Below are 23,444 nucleotides of genomic sequence, written 5' to 3' on the forward strand. Positions count from 1 at the left end.
TAGTTATCCTATGTTTTACATTATGGTTTATATTATTAGTCTGTCGTCCCCTATACATTTTTGGTGTAATATTACATGTTTTATATCCATCCCTGTGTACTCTCATGAAACTCCTCTCTTACCCTCACATTTACCTTGGTTCCATCCATTCAAAATCGATTTTCCCCTCCCCTTGGGGCCCACAGCGACAGCCAATCTCCATTTCCCAAGGAGCCACATCCAGAGATACTTGCAACAGTGTTCAGGGCCTGACTTTCTCAACTGCCCTAATGCCCTGGGAGCCACCCTTTCTCTCGAGAGATACAGTTCCCTCTATTTGATGGCATTGGTTCTCCTCAGGATGTGGGTCCACCCCCACTCTAACTACTTGGGTCTCTACCCAATGGTACAACCCACCCTGGCAAAATGAGCATTCAGACATTCCCCAGGAGTCCGTCCTGTGTCAGACCATCCCCTCCGAGCATCCTAAACAGGTAACCCTCCTAATTATATTTTGATATGGTTTTCTAAGCATTTTACTCTCAACCAACACCTGACACTCTCCTATGTTCATATGTTGACCCTCCCTTCCCCCAATTTTTTGGGCAATATTACCCATCTGCCCATCCCCAGCCCCCATCAAACCTGCAAAGCCCCACCCAAAGGCAACCCCTTGCCCCCATTTTATCTCTTCTTTGTGCTCATACTTACTGCCAGCTCATCATAGATTCCACCCCTGCAGACGTCGGCTCACATCCTTCCTCCACCCCCCGATTTCTTGTAAGCCTATCTTCCAGTCTCTAGCTCTCTGAGGCAGGTTGCTTATTTCATATCATTGAGGTCATGTAGTATTTGTCCTTCAATGCCTGGGTTGCTTCACTCAACATAAGGTTCTCAAGATTCATCCATGTTATCACGTGTGTTTGTAGTGTATTTGTTCTTACAGCCAAGTAGTATTCCATTGTGTGTATATACCACATTTTATTGATCCACTCATCTGTTGATGGGCATTTGGGTTGATTCCAACTTTTGGCGATAGTGAACAATGCTGCTATGAACATTGGTGTGTATATATTGGTTTGTGTCCTTGTTTTCAGTTCTGCTGGGTATATACCCAGCAGTGGTATTGCTGGGTCCTATGGCAAATCTATGGTTAGTTTTTTGAGAAACCACCAGACTGTCCTCCAGAATGGTTGTATCCTTCTGCATTCCCACCAGCAGTGGATGAGTGTTCCCATTTCTTCACATCCTCTCCAGCATTTGTATTCTTCTGTTTTTTTTTTCATAGCTGCCAATCTTATGGGAGTAAGATGGTATCTCATTGTAGTTTTGATTTGCATTTCCCTGATAGCTAGAGATTTGGAACATTTTTTCATGTGCTTTTTAGCCATTTGTATTTCTTCTTTGGAGAAGTGTCTGTTTAAATCTTTTTCCCATTTTTTAAATGGGTTGTTTAACTTTTTGTTTTCAAGATATATGATTTCTTTATATATGCAAGTTATAAGTCTCTTATCAGATATATGGTTGCCAAATATTTTCTCCCATTGTGTGGGTTCCCTTTTTACTTTCTTGACAAACTCCTTTGAGGTGCAGAAGGCTTTAATTTTGAGGAAGTCCCATTTATCTATTTGTTCTTTTGCTGCTCGTGCTTTTGGTGTGATATTCATGAAGCCATTTCCTATTACAAGGTCCTGTAGATGTTTCCCTACACTGCTTTCCAAGGTCTTTATGGTCTTGGCTCTTATATTTAGGTCTTTGATCCATCTTGAATTGATCTTTGTATAAGATGTGAGATGGTAATCCTCTTTTATTCTTCTACATATGGCTATCCAGTTCTCCAGGCACAATTTGTTGAATAGGCCATTCTCTCCCAGTTGAGAGGGCTTGGTGGCTTTATCGAATATTATATGCCTATATATATGAGATTCTATATCTGAACTTTCAATTCGATTCCATTGGTCTGTGTGTCTCTCCTTATGCCAATACCATGCTGTTTTCACTACTGTAGCTTTGTAGTATGTTTTGACGTCAGGTAGTGTGATTCCTCCAATTTCATTTTTCTTTTTCAATATGTCTTTGGTTATTCGGGGCCTCTTTCCTTTCCAAATAAATTTCATAGTTAGTTTTTGTAGTTCCTTAAAGAAGGCTCTGTTGATTTTTATTGGGATTGCATTGAATGTGTAGATCAGTTTTGGTAGGATAGACATCTTAATAATATTTAGTCTTCCTATCTATGAACAAGGAATATTCTTCCATTTATTTAGGTCTTCTTTGATTTCCTTGAACAGTCTTGTATAGTTCTCAGTGTATAAGTTTTTTACATCTTTAGTTCAATTTATTCCTAAATATTTGATTTTTTTAATTTACTATTGTAAATGGCATTTGTTTCTTGATTTCCTCCTGAGCTTGCTCATTATTGGTGTAAGAAGTGCTACTGATTTTTGCACATTGATCTTATAACCTGCAACTTTACTAAATTCATTTATGAGTTCTAGAAGCTTTGTTGTAGATCTCTCAGGGTTTTCTATGTATAGGATCATGTCATCAGCAAATAATGAAATTTTGACTTCTTCCTTTCCAATTTGAATGCCTTTTATATCTGGTTCTTGCCTCAGTGCTCGAGCAAGTACTTCTAAGACAACATTAATTAGAAGAGGAGACAATGGGCATCCTTATCTTGTTCCTGAGTTTAGAGGGAAGAATTTTAGGATTTCTCCATTGTAAACAATGTTGGCTGTAGGTTTTTCATATATACTCTTTATCATGTGTGGTCACCCCTCGGGCTGAAGCGTGGTTTGCTGGCCTGGCGGGGGAGCAGCTGCGGCAGGCCAAGCCTCTGCCCCCATAATAGGGTGGTTGGTCGGACTCACTGCCACCCCTGAAGGGAGCTCAGCATGGGCGCAGAGTGCCCTCGGGTCTCCCCTTCTCGGCAGCCATGCTTCCGCGGCCGCCCCTCCTCCCGGATGGCACCACACGATACCTGTGGGGCGGCACCTTTCTTCTTCTTTCTCCCTGCGCAGGCGCAGGGTGGAAAATTCCAGTCTGCCCTTTTCCCCTCCCCCGACAGCAGCAACCGCCAGGCATGGGCGGAAAAATCCAGTCTGCCCTTTTCCCTTCCCCCGACAGCAGCAACAGCCAGGCGTGGGCGGGAAACTCAAGTCTGCCCTCCACCCCAGCAACAGCAGCCACCAATCCCTAAACCCTGCCCCTTCCCCCAGCAACAGCGATGGCCAATCCCTAACCACCACCCCTCCCCCGTCCAGTACCGCCCACTGACCTTTCGCCGGCAACCAATCAGAACAGGGCGTGGCTTCGACCAATCAGCCTTCCCCAGCCCCTATAAAACTGTTGCCTCTCCCTCAATAAAGTGGACCTGCGTGTTTACCTCGTCTCCGCGGTAGTTCTTCTGCCGTGCGCCCTCCAGTCCTGAGAGCCCCCGACAAGGGTCTGGCCTCCCTTGTCCCCAGTTCGTCGCCTGCTTCTCCGGGCGACCCCTTCGTCGCCGGCTTCGCCGGGCGACCCCGTCAGCCGAACCACGCAACCCCTGTGAGACCGCCCCCTTGTCTGCTGCCGGACCGACCCCTCGTCCCAAGCGGGACCGATCCCTCATCCCAAGCAGGACTGACCCCTCGTCCTGAGCTGGACTGACCCCTCGTCCGCAGCCAGACCCCACCTCTACCGACCGAGGAAGCCGCCACAGCTGGCGCCCAACGTGGGGCAGTGCAACCCCCCTCTACCGACCGAGCAAGCCGCCGCAATCATGTTCAAATAATTTCCTTGTATTCCAATCTTTTGGAGTGTTTTTATCAGGAAAGGGTGCTGTATTTTGTCAAATGCTTTTTCTGCATCTATAGATATAATCATGTGATTTTTTCCTTCAATCTCTTTATATGGTGTATTACATTGATTGATTTCCTTATGTTGAACCATCCTTGCTTACCTGGAATGAATCCCACTTGATTGTGGTGTATAATTCATTTAATGTGTTGTCAAATATGATTAGCAAGTATTTTGTTAAGTATTTTTGTGTCTAGGTTCATTAGAGAAATTGGTCTGTAATTTTCCTTTCTTGTGGTGTCTTTGTTTGGCTTTGGTACTAGGGTAATGTTGGCATCATAGAAGGAGTTAGGCAATGTTCCTTCTGTTTCGATTTTTTGTAATAGTTTCAGCAGGATTGGTGTTAGTTCTTACCAAAATGTTTTGTAGAGTTCACCTGTGAAGCCGTCTGGCCCTGGGCTCTTCTTAGTTGGGAGGTTTTTAATGACTGATTCTATCTCTTTACTTGTGATTGGTTTGTTGAGATCATCAATTTCTTCTTTCATCAATATGGGCTGCTTATATGTTTCTAGGAATTTTTCCATTCCCTCTGAATTGTCATTTTTGTTGGAATATAGTTTTTCAAAGTATCCTCTTATGATAGTCTTTATTTCTGTGAGGCCAGTGGTGATATCTCCTTTCTCATTTCTTATTTTGTGTATTTGCATCTTCTCTCTTTTTTTCTTTGTTAGTCTCGCTAAAGGTTTGTCAATTTTGTTCATCTTCTCAGAAAACCAGCTCTTGGTCTTGTATATCTTTTCAAGTGCTTTATTTTCTATTTCACTTAGTTTTCCTCTTATCTTTGTTATTTCCTTCCTTCTTCTTTCTGTTGGATTATTTTGTTTTTGTTTTTTTTTTGTAATTCCTCCAAATGTGCAGTTAGTTCTTCAATTTTTACTCTTTCTTCTTTTTTGATATATGAATTTATGGCTATAAATTTCCCTCTCAGTACTGCTTTTGCTGCATCCCATAAATTTTGGTATGTTGTGTTACCATTATCATTTGTTTCAAGGTAGTCATTGATTTCTTTTGAGATTTCCTCTTTGACCCACTGTTTTTTTGAAGAGTGTGCTGTTTAATTTCCAAATCATGGTGTGAAATCTGGGCCTCTGACCCCTGCAAATTTCCAGCTTCACTCCACTGTGGTCAGAGATATTATTTTGTATGATTTTGATCTTTCTGAATTCATTAAGCCTTTCTTTGTGGCCTAGCATATGGTCTATCTTGGAGAAAGATCCGTGTGCGCTTAAAAAAATGTATATCCTGCTGTGTGTGGCTGTAATGATCTATATATGTCTATTAGATCCAGCTCCTCTAATATACTGTTAAAATATTTTGTTTCTTTAGTGATTCTCTTTTGAGATGTTCTGTCCAGAGTTGATAGTGGTGTATTAAAATCCCCCACTATAATTGTAGATGCATCTATTCTTTCACTTAGTTTTTCCAGCATTTGCCTCATCTATTTAGAGGCACCCTTGTTAGGAGCATAAATATTTATGATTGTTTGATCTTCTTGACAGATGGTCCCTTTCACTAAATGTAGTATCCTTCTTTGCCTCTCACAATTGTTTTGCATTCAAAGTCTATGTTGTCTGATATTAATATAGCTACTCCTGGCTTTTTTTGGGTTATTGTTTGCTTGTATGATTGTTTTCCAACCATTCACTTTCAGCCTCCATGAGTCTCTGGGTCTAAGATGTGTCTCTTGTAGACAGCATATAGATGGGTCATATTCCCTTATCCAATGTCTCAGTCTGAATCTTTTGATAGGTGAGTTTAATCCATTGACATTCAGTGTTATTACTTTCCAGGAATTATTTGTGTTAGCCATATTTTGATTGGACTTGTGTTTGTCATATTTTGTTTGCTTTTTCCCCCCCTTCTCTTTTTGTCTTTTTTGTTGCTCTTACACTCTCCTCTAACTCTGCCTGTCCTGTTTTTTCCTTTCTTCCTGCAGAACTCCCTTTAGAATTTCTTGAAGGGGAGGTTTCTTGTTGGCATACTCTTTCAGTTTCTGTTTATCTGTGAATATTTTGAACTCTCCATCATTTTTGAATGCTAGTTTAGCTGGTAGAGTGTTCTCGGTTGGAAATTTTTTTCCTTTAGTTCCTTGACTATATCATACCACTGCCTTCTTGCCTCCATGGTTTCATATGAGAAATCAGCACTTAATCTTATGGAGCTTCCCTTGTATGTGATGGTTTTCTTTTCTCTTGCTGCTTTTAGAATTTTCTCTTTATCTTGAGTGTTGGATAATTTGACAAGTATATGTCTTGGGGTGGGCCTGTTGGGGTTTATGACGATTGGGGTGTGCTGTGCTTCTTGGATATGTACATCTGTCTCTTTCAGTAGATTTGGGAAGTTTTTAGCCATTATTTCCTGCAATACTCCTTCTGACCCCTTTCCCTTCTCTTCTCCTTCTGGGATGCCTATAATACATATGTCTGAGCATTTTGTATTATCATTCAGGTCCCTAAGTCCTAGCTGGATTTTTTCTATCTTTTTATCAACCAATTCTACTATCTGTTTGATTTCTGATGTATTGTCTTCCACATCACTAATTCTTTTCTCTGCCTCTTCTAGTCTGCTGATATTTGCTGCAAGTTATTTTTGATTTCTTGAACTGTGGTGTTCATTCTCATCATATCTGTTATCTTTTTGCATATGTCTGCAATTTCCCCTCCAAGTGTTGTCTTCAAGTTGTTAACCTCTTCCTTTACTTCATTAAATTTGTCAGTGATAAATGTTCTGAGATCTTTAATTACTTGTGCGAAGTTCTGCTCCCCTTCCTGATTTTTAGTTTATTCACTGGATTCAGCCATGTTTTCCTGATTACTGTTTTGGTTTTTAGTTTTTGTTGCTGTCTGGTCATTTTATCTTGACAGGTTTAATCAGTTCCTTAGCTTCTTTGTCTAGTCTTGGGGATTAATTAGCTGTTGTTTTTGCATAAGTGTTATATCTTCTCTTTGTCACTTTGTTCTTCTTATTCTAACTTCTTATTGCTGGTTGAGTTCACTTTAAAGGAAAGTATTAGGGCCAGGGAAAGGCAATTATGTAAGCAAGGAAAAAGTGTAAAGTAGTATTGGTGATAAATGTTAACAGAGCAACAATATGAGATCTGGGAGGATGGATATTAGATTCATGTAAGTTGTGTAGAGTTATAGCAGGAGGTAGAGTACCTATAATGAGGTAGTTGACTGAATATGGGAGGAATATGGTATGAATTAAAAAGCTAGTATTTTTGTGAAAGAGGGAAAGAGAAAAGAAAGGCAATAGTTTCAAGAGTGGATAACAGACAGAAAACAAAACAAAGATATTAGAAATTTAGTTAGACACTTTGTGGATCAAAGAAAGGGAGGTGGAATATAGGAGAGACAGTAGATGATGGAGGATATCAAGATGTAGGGGAAAGGTTGTAGTGTAGGTAGCCAAAATCAATTCACACAGAAATGAGGCAGTGGAGAATGAGGAAACCCAGCAAATGTGAGGTGTTCCCTGCAGCACCTACTGTATAATTAAGATAAAATAAAATAAGAAGTAAATGAGGGACAAGAGAGAGAGAAAAAAAAAGAGAAGAAAGGAAGATAGAAAAAGGGGGTGGGTAAAGGGCAGGGAACAGGTAGGGAAAAGGAAAAAAAGATATACACCAACCACAACAGCAACAACAACAACAACAAAAAACCCTAAATAACTGAAAAAAAAAAGACTTTGGGGGATATGCTGTGAGAAAAGACTAGGGAATAATGCAATGTTAGCAATCAGGACATTAAAAAAATAAATAATAAAATAAAATAAATATAAACACAAAACAAAACAAAACAAAAAAGAAAAAACACAAATGTTGAGGGCTAGGACATTCAAGGACTTCAGATGGACCTCAGGGCATGATGGATTCAGGGATGGAAAGTCTGAGATATTGAAGACTCAAGAGATGTGAGTCTCTGGGGTGTGGGCCACCAGGGTTTAGGGGACTCAGACCTGGCAACTTCAAGTCCAGTTAACAGAGAGCCTGGGAGCACCGCAGTACAACACAGCCTTCAGGGATCCCCACAGCTGGGTGCCAGCCCTATGGGTGAGATCACATCCACAAACTGTATCCTGTGTGTCTGAACCCCACAATTCACTCACTCACTGGGGTCTATTCTGTGGATGTATCACCAATTTGACTTCAGGACCCCTCCCACCCTGTAAACCCCCAGAACGGCCTCCTGGGGGCACCTCTACACTGCAGCCAATTTAATGACACAGATCAATAGCCAGGCCCGGGGGTGGGGCTCCAGCTGGAAACGCTGATAACAGTCCAAAACTGAAATTCCCACGCTTCACAAAATATTCCCCTAATCAGCTTCCAGATGTCTCTCACCCTGCCAGACCCTGGTGATGTCTCTTTATTGCTATCAATTTAAGTCCACTGCAGATCGGCAGCCAGGCTTGGGGGGGCCGGGGCTCTAGGCGGAAGTGCTATTATTTGTGTCCGCAATCAAAAATTCCCCCGCTTCGCAATAAAACTCCCATTTGTCTCCCCAAATCAGTCTGCAAAGGCCTCCTGTCCTGTTAACCCCCTGATAGGCCGCTCAGGGCTTATGAATTTCCCAGTAATGCAAAGCCTCCAGAAAACGCGGCTTCTGGCGCCGGTGCCACGGGTCCACCCACCAATATACAGTTTTCTACCAATCTTCTCTTTAAAGTAATCTAGGTTTTTTTTTTTTTTTTAATCAAATGCTTCACATTCTTCCAACCCTCACCCATTATCCAATTCTAAAGCCACTTCCATATGTTCAGATAATTTTAAAAGCAGCACCCCACTCCCAGTACCAAAAACTGTCTTGGTTTGCTGACACTGTTGAGGCACACAACGAGTCAGCTTAGAACAGCCTTTTATTGGCTCATGGGTTTCGAAGTCCCACACTAAGGCCCGATCAAGGACATGCTCTTCCCATAGTCTCCAGTGTTCTGCTGATGGCATGCTGCAGTCCCTGAGGGTCCCTGACTGGCTTTCTGCTCTGGGGGCCTTGAGTCAGAGCCACACACTGACATTCCTCCTCAGTCTCCAGCCCCGCCTCCATCAGGCTGGATGGCAACACTGGAGGAACGCAGCCTGGTGCCTCGACCCTGGGAAGAAGGAAGGAATGTTCCTTCTCAGTTGCAGCTTTACCCTTCCAGTTTTCTACCAGAACGAGGCAGGACCACTCTCAATTCTTTTTGCAGAAAAGGAAAGGCTCAGGTTGAGTGAGGAAGCCCTCGCCTGGGTCTCTGCTGGGTTGGCTGTGCCTGTCCTCAGCTGTCAGCCAAGATCCCTGCAGCTGGGATAGCCTTTAACGTTCCAGGGCCCACACCAAAGCCCCCTGGTGGGGGGATAGCCCCACAGGCAAGGGAGGTGGGAAGGGACATCCAGGGCCGCCCCCACCAGCCTCCACTCTCTGTAGAACCCACAGTACCCACCCACACCCTTTGTCTGCCCGCAACATGGCTCTTTTCTGGCAGCACCCAGGCCTCAGAGCACATGCCAAGCATCCCGACCTGGGTTCCAGGCCAGGCTCTGTGGGACATGAGCCAGGCCCGCCCCTCTCCATGCTTAGAGATCTTGAGGTCAGGATGCAAAATCCCTCGGTTCTTTCTTAACCAGCTCTGTGTGCAGCCTCCCCATGAGCGCCTTGGATTTGGACCATCCTGTTGCTTCTTCATGTCTGGGGTTTGCAGCCAAATTTGGGGGGGATTTAACTGAAGGAAGGCCAAAGTATTTCAGCTGGTTAATTATTTCTTGGACCTGGAGTAGATGGTTGAGAAGCGGCTTCTGATAGGCTGATGACAGATCTAGAACCTGTCCTAAATTCTCTTCCAAAAGGGGAGAGGTCCTGCCTGTCCTGCTCCTCTCCTGGGCATCTCCGAGTGTCCCTTCTTCTCCCTTTGGCTTGTGACATGCACTTGGCCCATCTTTTTTTTGAGATGTCACATAGCTTGCCTCAGGGAGCTGCAGCCTGGGCCCCCCAGTTCACACCAGGCCTGAGCCAGTGTTACAGCAGAGATCTAGCCAATGGCCCGAGGCAGTGAGCCTGGAGTCTTCCAACAAAATTCTTTCAACCCACAAAATAGGCTGCTGCACAGCTTCCCTACAGCCTTGGCTGTGACTTGTACCCCCTTTCTCAGCATCCTTGAGATCTTGGTGTACTGCTGGATTAAGTCTGTTCCAGGAACTGACCTTAGGAAGGCAGCAGATGCACAAGGATTAATAGAGCCGGGCAAGGCAGCAGTTAATCTCTGCTCTCCCTTTCAGAGGGCCATCCAGGTTCTCTTGTTTTCACCTTCTCAGGACCCCTCACAAGTCCACAAGGAGGCACCTGTGGCTGATGTGCAGGTGTGGAATAAAGGGCATTCCAGGGTGCTCAAAGGCTGGATGGGATGCCTGGTCCCACCTGCAGCCTCCTGTCCTTTCCTCTGGCACTCATGCCATCCACCACTTCCTGCTGGGAGTTGTCATCTCACTGTCCAAGAAGCATCAGCCTGCTCCAGACGGTCCTAGTAGCCAAATGTTGGGGCCTCTCCCCAAGATGCTTGAGACCTAGTGGCTCACTGGATGCCCTTGCAGGCCAATGGCCCCATGTGGCTTTTGTGGTTTGACCTCAGTATATTCAGGCAGTGGGAAGATCAGGAGGAAGGTACAGGCTTGATGCTGAAACATATTTTTTCCACCCTGTCTTGTTTGCTGCTTGTTTTCAGGATTCACAGCTCAGAGAGTGGTTAGTGACCTCACAGGTCATCAGGCTCAATCTCCACCTGGGGATAGAACTGCACTGCTAATCTACCTCCACTCACACATGTCCAGTGCCCAGGGACACATTCTTTACGGAGACACTGTGAAGATAACTCTGAATTTTAGGTCAGGTTTCCTTGCATGGACCAACATTTTCATACCCTGCAGGAATGGCCCTATCAAAACTGAAAATTAACCTCCCATCTCCTGACCTCCACTCCTACCCTCCAGAAGCAGCCACTTGCAAAACCTCTTCTTTTGTGAGCATGTTGCACATTATTCTGATAACATGGTTGTACTGAGTGCAGTTTCTTATTAAAGTTTACATATTATCTCTTGACCTCTTCCATTTTCCCAACAGAGTTAAATAATTTCATACTAAATATTTATTGCTTACTTTGCCCTTACAATATAAATATTGTTTATAGCTGAGCTATTTATTATGGTGTTATTTAGTTTTTAAAGATTTGTTATGTTTATTTTTTATCTTGTTACTTCAGGGATCTTTTAGTTTCCCATGCTTTCTGATTATGTAGAAGCTTCCCTCTTATATAACTAGCTTCCCAATTTTTTCATAGATATTCTCTTAATTCTCTGAGACTATGAATTGCAGAATTTTTACATTTTATCCTGCTCACTAATTCTTCTGAATTTTTCTGGTTGTTGCTGTAGGTACTGATATTTTGGTCACAAATTTTAAGAGCTGAGGTGTTCCTCGAGTGTCTGACCATCTTTGTCCATTCTCATCTAAAAGGGGGGCACAAAAACACTATTGCAGCTTGTTGTGCCAGAAGCTTTTTGCTATTCCACACCATGTCCTTCTCCAGTCTTTGGGTATCCTGTGACTCATTCTACTGGCCATAAGCCCTTGCTTTCTTTTTGTAGTCTAGACCCTCCTTCAAAATCATCTCAAACTGGGAACTTTCCTAGATGTTCTGTGTGAGCTGACGACTCTTGCTTCCTATAAATATTCTTGTAATTGTAATTCTTTGGAAGGGCCTTTTCACTCAGGGCAAGAAGAGAAGAGTAGAGAGAAGTGTTAGCATTAGCTAGGAAAAGGCAGGGCCTTGTACTTTTTCCTGTGGGCTGCCAAGGGTAAAGTCTGTACTGTGGGTGCCTTTTCAGAAGCTAGAGCTTTGCAGTCCAGAAGTTGTCCAATGCTAGAGAGGACCCAGAGTGCCTGCACCTCCTGCAATGGGCAGAGCAGGTGCTTTGTGATTGGAGATGGGTTCTTATCCATGCTAGCCCCAGAAAGTGTGGCCAACGACTTGACCCGCCTGACCCTCAGTTATCCCATCTGTGAAATGATAGTAACACTGGGTCATCAGGTTGTCCTGGAATTCGAAGTCATGCATAAAAAGTGCCTGGGATATAAATACCCCATAATTGATAATCCTGATATCATTAGAACCATCTGTCCTTAGTTTCCTTATTGTCTGCTGGCAGTTTTACTTATTTAAAAATTTTTTTAAAAAGATAAATACATCACACAACTCTTACGTTAAAAAACAAAAGTTCCCATATACTCCACTCCCCACCCCCCACCCCCGCTCCTCCCACATCAACATCCTCTTTTATCAGTAAGACACATTCATTGCATTTGGTGAATACACCCTGGAGCACTGCCCTGCTGACAGTTCTAGACAAAGCCTAGAGGAGGCAGTAAGGAGGGAGGGGAGGAGAAGTTTGCTCTTGGGTGTATAGCAATGTCTGTAAACAGGACATTGAGAATTGTTTTAGTTTCCTCATTGCTAAAGCAAATACCATACAGTGGGTTGGATTAAACAAAAAGCCAGCTAACAGGGAGGTGAAGAAGGTCAACCACCACACCAGGGAGCCAAGAGTGCCTACAACTGCAAACAGGAGAACTGCATCCATCATCCAAGTGGAAGCTAAGCCCCCTCTTGATACAGAGGTGGAGTGGACATAACCATCCCAGGGTCCACAGGATGAAGGAGTGGAGTATGGATTAGAGAGGACTTGCCGATGCTCTATTCTGGAATTGTGATTAGTGATGGAAGTAAATGTGGCATTGAGGTGGAGAAAGTGGCCATGGTGGCTGCTGGGGGTGGGGAGTGGGAAGAAAATATGTGATGTGGGGGCATTTTCTGGACTTGGAGTTGTCCTGGGTGATACTGCAGGGACAGTTACTGGACATTGTGTGTTCTCCCATGGCCCACTGGGTGGACTGGGGGAGAGTATGGACTTAAATGTGGACCACTGACCAGGTGGTGCAGCAGTGCTCATAGATGAGTTCACCGAGTGCAGCGAGTGTCCCATGATGTTGGAGGAGGTTGTTGTAGGAGGAGTGGGGTAAGGGGGGTGGGGGGTATATGGGGACCTCATATTTTTTTTAATTTAATATTGAAAAATAAATAAAGACAAAAAAATTTATTGGCTCATGGTTTTGACGCTGAGAGAGGTCCAAGCCAAGATGATGCTTTCTTCCCGAAGACTGGCCTCCCAGGGCAGGCTGTTTAGGTCTTTGGTCCTGAGCCCCTATGTCATGATGCAATGCACATGGCAGCCTCTCCTGGTCTCCCCCTTCTCTTCTTGGCTCTGTTGACTTTTACCTTCCAGCTGCTCCCTCTGTGGCTTTTTCTCTGTGACCTTACCTATAAGGTCTTCAGTAACAGGATTAGGACCCATTGTGGACCACATACTACTGAGGCAACCTCATCAAAGTCCTTATCCTCAAGGGTTCATACCCAGAGTAATGGATTTGGTTTCAGAACATGTTTTTTATGGGATACAGAGCTCCAAACTGCCCAAAGGTACATTAACTGCTGGAAGGGAAAGGAAGGGCCTCCCTGTGGGTTGGTCCCTCTGATGCATGGCTTAGGGGAGACTTGAGTGGTCCCAGATCCAGGGAGAGAGCCAGCAGGGAACAAGGAGGCCTGGGGCCAGCCTTGCCCCCATGACTTACCTCTGCAGGCCTTCAGACTGCAGGCCTGCAAGGAACCCAGGCACTTGCCACTTCCCTCCATAACCTGAGTCATTCCCAGCTCCACAAAGCTGTACACAACAGATCTGTGGACGTGCAAAGACCTTGAACCCAGGGGAGATACATAGACACAAGCAGCTTCCCACCTGGCCAGAAGGGGCCTCAGCCTTCTCCAACCACCTCACTTCTTCCAGGCACTGAACACAACCTGGAGAAGCTTCTCCATTTACTCAGAGGGAGAAAGTACCTGAAAGTGTGGGTGGGAGGGCCTGTGGCTTTCCCTGCTGGTCAGTACCTGATGGGCTCAGCCAGCCAATCCACCGCCCCCATCCTGGCCCTCTTGGCCCCTCCAGGGTCCACACCTCCATCTGCCTGGGGCTGACTCAGCTTCAGCACTGGAAGGCCCTGGTCCAGGAAGCTCCTCTGACCTGGGCAAATGGGCTGGGGGCACCCCCTGCCCTGCTCACCAGATGCGCCATGGGGCCTGAGGGCTGTTGCTCTCCAAGGCTGTGTGCGGGAGGGAGGTGCCTGTTAGAGAGGCTGCTGGAATTGGGGGACAGGTAGAAACTCTCCCTGCCCTCTTGCCCGACAGGGCACCTCGTCCCCCTGACCCATGCCCTCTTGTCCTCAGGTCGACATTTGTGGGGAAAAACTGGAAAAGCATTTGCAACCTTGTTGCCGACATCGCAAATAAATTAAAGAAGTAAGGCTTCTCCGAGCTGCAGGCCCCTTGGGCTGTGGGAGCTTGGCCCTGGTCAGGCAGAGCACATATCCCTTGGAGCCTCTAGGGGTCTGCACGTCCCTCGGGTGGGAGCCCCGAGCCCAGTGCTCTGAGCCAGAGCAGAGGACACATGGACAGATGCCAGTGGATGCCCCCTGTGGTGACCGAGGGGTGGTACCAAGGGGGGGGGAGCTCAGTAAAGACCATCCATGGCCAAGACAGGGAGGTGGTGACCAACTCCCCAGAGGGGGCTAATTGGTGGAGGAGGGAGGAGGGGAGATGGCGGAGAGGAAGGAGGGACAGAGCTGCAAGAATATCACAGTAGAAGGGAGATGCCTCAGAGATGCAGGTGCAGGTGTGTGCAGGTGTGTGCAGGTGTGCACATGCATCTTCTGGGGTGTGGGCTCTAGAGGTGGGCAGAATGCCATCCTGGCACCCGCTCTTGCGTGAAGCCTCCAAATCCTTCACTCAAGTTGTCGGCACTGCCTGGTGGGGAGTGGGCTCAAACGTGAGATGTGGTAGGGAGGGGGCAGCTGGGCTGTGGCCTGGCCTGGCTGCCTGGGTGTGCGGCTTCCAGCTGTGAGTGGCCTCTCACAAGTGGGCACTTCCTCGCAGCCCAAAAATGCGGATTTGCTTCATCACGTTCGACTCTCGGGGCTACGTGTCCATGGACCTCACCTCAGACGAGTAAGACCCCTGGACGCCCTCGGTGGACCCAGAGGCCCGGCAGGGCAGTGAGGAGTGAGCCCCAGTGCCAGGCGGGACAATGGGGGCAGTCAGGGTGCTGGAGCAAAGGGTCCGGGGAAGCCAGAGTGGGTCAAAAAGAGGAGCCCAAGGGCAGGGTCCTGCGAGCATGGGGCGGGCACAGCTGGGGGCATGCAGTGGCCTGAAGAGGGTCACAAAGCCTGGGGGTGGGGCTGGGGAAGTGCCTGGTGGATGCAGGGTCCAGGCACTTGGGGACACCAGCGCTGGGGCCCCATGCCGAGTGGGGAGCCCAAATGAGACCTGGGGACATGTCATCCTGTGGGTGGTGCCTGGGGGTGGAGCAGAGCACGCTGCCCGCACCTTGGAGGGAAGCCAGGGCAGCAGGGGAAGCAGGAGGCAGCACCCGAGAGGGGGCACCGGGGGGGCCAGGCCTCCCCATGGTGCTCCAGGAGGAGCTGCAAGGGCTGATGCTCTGGGCAGGGGTGAGAGCATGGAGGGGGAGTGTGTGTCATGTGGGTTTGGAGGTGGGAGGAAGCAAGTCTTGGAAGGCCCCTGGGTGGGGCTGTGGTGTCCAGGGGGAGCATGCCTGGGCCAGGAAGGCCCCCCCCAGGCAGGAGGCTGTGGGAGCCATGCAGGAGGGACACGTGCAGGGAGCCCCAAGTCCTCAAGCAGCAGCCCTGGGGGCGCGTGGCCTGCAGCAGAGCTGGGGCGGCCTGGGACTGGTGCTCCCACAGGTGCTCCCTGCCCGAGCTGAGGAGGGGTGGGGCAGAGGGGTGGGGTGGGGCCTGAAGGGGCCCTGGGCCTGGGAGCAGAGGGAGCCTGACCCCCTGGGGGGGTGTGGAGAGCGTGTGGCCATGGGTGGTGGGTGCAGGGTCATGGAGGGTCTGCTGTGGGGGCAGAGGCCAGAGCACAGGGGCTGGGTGGCCCCAGCTGGGCTGTCAGGAGAGTGAGACCTGGGAGGGGGTTTCCTAGGGGAAGAGGCATCTGCAAGAGGAGGGGCTTGCCCAGGGAGGCGGAGCCTGCACACCAGCCTCCAGGGGTCCCAGCCCCACCTCCTGGGCTGGGCAGGCCTGTGAGGCCGCCCCCACTGCCCCGCCCTCTGCTCACAGCCCACGCTCCTCCCAGCTTTTGGCCTTTCTCCCGCAGCAGCCCAGGAACCCTCTCAGGCCTATTTGCTGCTTCCTCTAGCACTGACACAAGCATCTAGTGGCACTGAGTCCACACCCCCGCACAGGGGGCTGCTGAACAGAGGAGGGGGTGGGCAGTGGAGAAGCAGGACGAGCTTTCCCAAACTCAGCCTCCCGTGGGCTGCCTGCCGGCAGTCCCCCAGGAGTTCCACGGAAACACTGGTCCCTCGTGAGTGCTGCCTCGCAGCTGCACATGCAGGGATGCCCCCACTGTGGAGAGGATGGTCAGAGGCAGGGCCCCTGGGGCTGGGGGCTGGGTGCTGTGGGTAAGGGATGCACCCAGCAAGCCAGGTCGAGCCCATGGGGACAGCGGAGCCCTGTCTGCGTGTGAGATGCACCCGCGTCCTTGCACGTCCCCGCAGAGTGACGGGGGAGGGCCACGCCCACCTCCACTGCCTTTTCCATGTTGCATTTCAGAGAATATCTTCAACAAGGCCTTCGGAGACTAACAGTTGAGCCCATTCTCGTGACATTTTCATACGTGAATGAAGGACTAGAGAAGGTACAGCTGCTGGAGCCTGGGGCTTTCATCCCGCCTGACTGCGTTCTTGGAGTGCTCCTTGTTCATCTAAACCCCTTGTCCCAACATTTCCTTCCTTTTTTGCAGGCAAATATGATGATCAGAAAAGCCGCCACTGGAGGTAAGCCCCTCCTGCCCGCCGTGGGCTCAGGGGCCGAGGGCAAAGCCGGGCTTGGGCATCAGCGCGTTCGGGTCCCAATCCCTCCCCCACATTCTAGCTCTGAGTTGGAGAAAGTTCCTTACGGTCTCCGAGTTACAGATTCCTCCCCTGGACAAGGAGGCTAAGGTAATACCCACCTCGCCTTTATGAGAACTAAGGTACCTGCCTGCACCTTTGGTCTTGAGAGGCTGCAGGTGTGTCCAGGTGAGGCCATTTCCCTCTCTGACCTGCACTTGGGAAAAAAAAAGGAAGCAGCCAATGTTCCCGCACAGACGTAGGATTTGGTTTATGGATCTTCTCGATTGCCGCCCTTTGCTGCCCGCTGTGCCCTCTGAGCTGCACTGTGGCTTTCAGCTCTTCTTCCTTTCACCCTGTGCCTCCCTCCCTGATGGTGTTGGGTGCTGTCCTCAGACCAGGACTGACGTCCTTCCAGGCTTCCCAGGGGCCTGCACTGGGTTTTGCAGAGCCCTTAGCTGGGTGCATGGTTCCCCATCAAGGGCCTTGGCCAGGGGCTCTGGGGCCCAGGACACTGGCAGGAACCCCGAGGCCAGCCCGGCTCAAGGAGCCCTTACCCTGAACCTGCAGCCCACCCATTACGGCAGGTCAGCCTGTGGTCTCCCTGCTGTTCTGAAGTCTTGCACCTGTCAGGTGCATGAGCTGGGTTTCCCTTCCTGGCACAGGTGGTACCATCTGGTGGGGGAGGGTGGGGCAGCCTGGCAGGAGGGGCCCTGAGGTGGGCTTGGACTCCTGTCTGCCAGGTGGGTCCTGGGCTCAGGCCCTTCTCTGCTGAAAGCCTGCAGAGTAGGGTGGCCGGCACATGCGCCTCCCAGTGAGCTGCTCAGACCTTGCCCGCACGGGCAGCCCTGAGGTTCTGCCGCCACGGCTCCCTGGTGCACCCAAGGTCCCGTTCCCACCTGGGCCCTCTTTGCTTGTCCTCCAGGTAAGAAGGTCACCAGCATTGTCTATGCTCTGACGGCTGCAAAAATACCTAAAGGGGCAGACAGGCTGGCTGCGGAGGAAGTGAGTCCAATCCATCGTTACAGCCATTATGCTGCACTGATTCTGGGGAATTCTACTCAACACCTTCTTTCTCTTAGGCTCAAAAGGCTCGGAAGATGGGAGCAATCGTTTTCGCCATTGGCGCAAACGAATTTGAGCAAAAACAGGTAAGTGAGAGCAGGTAACGCAGGGGCCACCCTTGAGCCTGTTTGGGGGCAGGTGTCAGAGGCTGCTTTCCCTGGGTAGCCCAGGGATGCCATCCTAACCCCCCCAATTACTTGGGTCTACCCCGTCCACTTTAAAGGATGGAGTTGGTGGGCTCGGTTGCACCCCAGCTGAGGGTGGAGGCCGCCCCCCATGAGTTCTCCTGCAGATGGAAGGATCTAGTTCCAGGGAAACACTGCCCAGACCCTGACGTGTTGGCCAGGCACTGTCCCATTTGTGGAAGCAGCTGCCCCTTCCATGCCCTGGCTGTACATCCCAACCACCTCCTCTCCCTCATAGCTGGAAGGAATTGCAGACTCCAAGGACCATATGTTTGGGGTCCCTGATCTGGACTCCCTGTCAAGCATCAGTTCCCAGGTGAGTGGGAACTGGATGTGAGAACCCTGATGGGTGTGAGAAGCTGCAAGTGAGGAGGGGCTTGTCGAGAATCTCCCCACAGCTCACACCCTGCCCTCTTGCCCACTGTGGATTCTAGGTAATTGAGAAGAGCTGTATCGAAATTAAATCTTTGGAGCCTACCAGTGTCTGCATGGGAGGTAAGGGCTGAGGTGTCACTGGTGTAGACAGAGGTGTGTGTGTGTCTGCTTGTGTATGTGTATATGTATGTGTGTGTGTGCATACATATGGGTGTGTGTGTAGGTGTGTGCCTCTGCATGAGTCTGTATGTGTGCATGTGTGTGTCGGCATGTTTTTGTGTGTGTATATACGTGTGTTGTGGTGGTGGTTTGAAGCTGCATGGACCCCTGAAATGCATGTTCTTACAGCTATTCCATTCCTGTGGGTGTAAACCTATTGCATGTAGGGCCTTTTGATGAGGTTTCTTTAGTTAAGGCATGGCCCAGGCACGTTCTCAGTCCTCTTACTGGAGTTGTTTAAAGTGAATGATAGATTTTGCCCAGGTGGACAATGGCTCACAACCTTCTTCTTTCCCCCTATTTCCTGTAAGCCTATCTTCTAGTCTCCAGCTCTCTGAGAGAGCTTGACTTGCTTTATTCATATCAGAGAGGTCATGTAGTATTTGTCCTTCAATGTCTGGCTTGCTTCACTCAACATAAGGTCCTCAAGATTCATCCATATTATCTCATGTGTTAGTACTGTATTCCTTCTTACAGCTGAGTAGTATTCCATTGTATGTATAAATGACATTTTGTTTATCCATCCATCTGTTGATGGGCATTTGGGTTGATTATTCAGAAAAAGAGTGAGAAAGCCACAGAAGCAAGATTCTGGAAGTAATGAAACCCAGAAGTGAAGAGAGAGATCAGCAGATGCACCCCATGCCATGTGACAGAGGAGTCCAGGGTCCCAACAGCCCATCTTCAGGAACAAAGTATCATCCTGATGATGCCTTGTTTGGACCTTTCCAAGGCCTCAGAACTGTAAGCTTATATGCTAATAAATCCCCACTGTAAAAGTCAACTCATTTCTGGTATGTTGCTGTCAGCAACCTAGCAAACTGGAATAGACCTTGGTACCAGGAAAGTGGGTAGCTGCTAGTGCAAATACCTAAAATGTTTAAAAAACTGTTAGAAGGGAGAGAGAGTAGAGGTGGGAAGAATTGGGCAAAGCATGATAGAAAAGGCCCAGAGTACTTTGAAGAGATTTTTGGTAGAAACACAGATGCTAAAGGAACTTCCGATGAGGCCTCAGTCAGAGATGATGAATGTGTCATTGCAAACTGGAAGAAAGGCAATCCTTGTTTTAAAATGGCAGAGAATTTGGCAAAATTGAGTCCTGATATCATATGGAAGATGATAGAATTTGGAAATGACAAGCTTGGAAATGTAGCTGAGGAGATATGAGACTAAATGTAGAAAATGCAGCCTGGCTTCTCCTTGCAGCTCATAGTAAAATGTGAGAGGAAAGGGATAAGCTGAGGACTGAACTGATGGGCACAAAGAGAGCAGATATTGATGGGTGGTAAATTCTGAGCTTCTGAAAAGCGAGTCCCCAGAGAATAGTGCCCCATGTGAAAACATCCCTGAACAGGGAGCCGGTCGTCAGTGTGTATCAGGACTGGGAACACAACCATCCAGGGAGGATCTCTGGAAGGTCCTTTGTATTATGGCCTGGACCCCAGTATTCTACCTGTGAAACCAACACGTTTTTTGCAAAATCTGTATGAATGGAGCCATTACCAGTTTGGTCTATAAGGAACAGAAAAGGGGTAGACTGATGGAAAAATAACTTCAAAGGCACAATGATGGCAGCTGAGATCTGCACTGTAGACAGTATTCAGCCAAGAGAGCAGACCAGCCCAGCCAAGGTGTGAGTATGCCCAGGAAGCTGGAGGTCAGCCCTGCCATGTGGAGGTGTGAGTACACCTGGGAGTGTGGAGGTCAGCCGTGCCATGTGGAAGGTGTGAGTACACCCAGGAGCCTGGAGATCAGCCCTGCCATGTGGAAGGTGTGAGTACACCCAGGAGCTTGGAGGTCAGCCCTCCCATGTGGAAGGTGTGAGTACACCCATGAGCTTGGAGGTCAGCCCTGCTCTATGGAAGGTGTGAGTAGACACAGGAGCTTGGAGCTCAGCCCTGCCTTGTGGAGGTATGAGTACACCTGGGAGCTTGGAGGTCAGCCCTGCCATGTGGAAGGTTTGAGTACACACAGGAGCTTGGAGGTCAGCCCTGCTATGTGGAAGGTGTGAATATGTCCGGGAGCGTGGAGCTCAGCCCTGCCATGTGGAAGTGTGAGTACACACAGGAGCTTAGAGCTCAGGCCTTCCATGTGGAGGTGTGAGTACACACAGGAGTTTGGAGCTCAGTCCTGCCATGTGGAAGGTGTGAGTATGTCCGGGAGCTTGGAGCTCAGCCCTGCCATGTGGAAGGTGTGAGTATGTCCAGAAGCTTGGAGCTCAGCCCTGCCATGTGGAAGGTTTGAGTACACACAGGAGCTTAGAGCTCAGCCCTGCCATGTGGAGGTGTGAGTACACACAGGAGCTTGGAGCTCAGCCTGCCATGTGGAAGGTTTGAGTACACACAGGAGCTTGGAGGTCAGCCCTGCCATATGGGAGGTGTGAGTACACCTGGGAGCTTGGAGGTTAGCACTTCCATGTGGAAGGTTTGAGTACACACAGGAGCTTGGAGCTCAGCTCTGCCATGTGGAGGTGTGAGTACACCCAGGAGCTTGGAGCTCAGCTCTGCCATGTGGAAGGTTTGAGTACACACAGGAGCTTGGAGCTCAGCCCTGCCATGTGGAAGGTGTGAGTACACACAGGAGCTTGGAGCTCAGCCCTGCCATGTGGAAGTGTGAGTACACCCAGGAGCTTGGAGCTCAGCCCTGCCATGTGGAAGGTGTGAGTACACACAGGAGCTTGGAGCTCAGCCCTGCCATGTGGAAGGTGTGAGTACACAGAGGAGCTTGGAGCTCAGCCCTGCCATGTGGAGGTGTGAGTACACAGAGGAGCTTGGAGCTCAGCCCTGCCATGTGGAGGTGTGAGTACGCACAGGAGCTTGGAGCTCAGTCCTGCCATGTGGAGGTGTGAGTACACCCAGGAGCTTGGAGCTCAGCTCTGCCATGTGGAAGGTTTGAGTACACACAGGAGCTTGGAGCTCAGCCCTGCCATGTGGAAGTGTGAGTACACCCAGGAGCTTGGAGCTCAGCCCTGCCATGTGGAAGGTGTGAGTACACACAGGAGCTTGGAGCTCAGCCCTGCCATGTGGAAGGTGTGAGTACACAGAGGAGCTTGGAGCTCAGCCCTGCCATGTGGAGGTGTGAGTACGCACAGGAGCTTGGAGCTCAGCCCTGCCATGTGGAGGTGTGAGTACACCCAGGAGCTTGGAGCTCAGCTCTGCCATGTGGAAGGTTTGAGTACACACAGGAGCTTGGAGCTCAGCCCTGCCATGTGGAAGGTGTGAGTACACACAGGAGCTTGGAGCTCAGCCCTGCCATGTGGAGGTGTGAGTACACCCAGGAGCTTGGAGCTCAGCCTGCCATGTGGAAGGTTTGAGTACACACAGGAGCTTGGAGGTCAGCCCTGCCATATGGAAGGTGTGAGTACACCTGGGAGCTTGGAGGTTAGCACTTCCATGTGGAAGGTGTGAGTATGCCTGGGAGCTTGGAGGTGGTGGCCTTCTGCCTTGTTGTGGAAGAGTGCCACCATGCCAGGTTTCTCAGATGCCTGTGGAATTGCAGAGAGGATGTTTGCCACTCAGATGCTTGACAAGCCTTCACCCCAGTGTTTGTGGTGGCAGGGACTCTGTGCAAGCACCTGGAAAGGGTGGGGCTTCTGATGTACTAGGGCCTGAGGTCACACCATTGTTCCATAATGACTCTCAGACCTGGAAATCTCATGGGTCTGACCTGAAGGGTTTTGGAATTGTTTGGGACCTGTGACCCCTGTTTTCCTTCCAATTTCTCCCTATGGCAGTGGGAATGTTTGTCCTATGACTATCCCTTCTGTGTCTCTTGAAAGCAGGTAACTTGTGCTCTGAGTCCCCAGGTCCACAGCCAGAGGAATTGTGCCCCAGGACAGATGACAGCTGTAACTGCTTTTGATGAGAAGTTTACTTAATATTGTTACTGAAATGAATTAAGGCTCTGGGATATTGTGATGGAATGAATGTATTTCAGTATAGAAAGAGCATGTCTTTTTGGATTCACGGGGCAGAGTGTGATGGTTTGAACATGTATAAACCCCAGAAAAGTATGTTCTTAAAGCTGATCCATTCCCGTGGGTGTGGACCTATGGTAAGTAGGGCCTTTTGATGAGGTTCCTTCAGTTAAGGCCTGGCTCAGGGTGGGTCTTAATCCTCTTATTGGAGTCCTTATAAGACAATGAAATCCACACAAAGAGAAAGAAAGCCATGGAAGGAAGAAGCTGGAAGCAACAGCCTGGAAGAGGAGGGAGACCAGCAGATGCCAACAAGGACCTTGTGGTGTGACAGAGGAGGCAAGGTCACTGGCAGCTGGTGGTCTTCAGGAGGAAGGTACCATCTTGATGGTGCCTTGATTTGGACCTTTCCAAGGCTCAGAACCATGAACTTGTACGCTAATAAATCCCCAATGTAAAAGCCAACCCCTTTCTGGTATATTGCTTTCGGCAGCCTAGTGGACCAGAACAATCGTGTGTGTGTGCAGGCATGCTTTTGTGCACAGATACGAGTATAATAGGAGCATGAACCTGTATGTGTGTATGCATGCATGTTTGTGTGTATGTGTTTCAGACTTCATGTGTGTGTGCATGTGGATATCATGATGTGTGTACATGCATGTGTATGTGTATATTTGGGTTGTTGTGTATGTGTATGCATGCATATCCATGTGTGTTTATGTGTGTTCATGGGCATGTGTGAGAATCATGTTTGTGTATGTATCTATGTACATGCAGTGTGTGTGTATTTGCAATGTATGCATGTGTACGTGTGAGCATGAATATGTGTTTGGATGTGTGGTGTGTGCACATGTGCACGTGTATGTGCCTTTGTGTGTTTATACTT

At 48.7% G+C, this 23,444-nt stretch overlaps 1 protein-coding gene across 1 annotated transcript in view; it reads left to right on the plus strand.

Annotated features, from left to right (window-relative positions):
* The window catches only part of LOC131278935 (anthrax toxin receptor-like), a 45,860-nt gene that overhangs the window by 13,760 nt on the left and 8,656 nt on the right, over positions 1-23,444 (plus strand). Inside the window, exons 2-9 of the mRNA XM_071215572.1 lie at positions 14,122-14,193; positions 14,827-14,898; positions 16,521-16,605; positions 16,711-16,744; positions 17,724-17,803; positions 17,881-17,949; positions 18,287-18,364; positions 18,483-18,543. Coding sequence (XP_071071673.1) covers positions 14,834-14,898; positions 16,521-16,605; positions 16,711-16,744; positions 17,724-17,803; positions 17,881-17,949; positions 18,287-18,364; positions 18,483-18,543 — 472 coding nt within the window. The 5' untranslated portion in view covers positions 14,122-14,193; positions 14,827-14,833. The remainder of the gene's footprint in view (positions 1-14,121; positions 14,194-14,826; positions 14,899-16,520; positions 16,606-16,710; positions 16,745-17,723; positions 17,804-17,880; positions 17,950-18,286; positions 18,365-18,482; positions 18,544-23,444) is intronic.

Source organism: Dasypus novemcinctus, chromosome 6, assembly GCF_030445035.2.
Source record: "Dasypus novemcinctus isolate mDasNov1 chromosome 6, mDasNov1.1.hap2, whole genome shotgun sequence".
Lineage (NCBI taxonomy): Eukaryota > Metazoa > Chordata > Mammalia > Cingulata > Dasypodidae > Dasypus > Dasypus novemcinctus.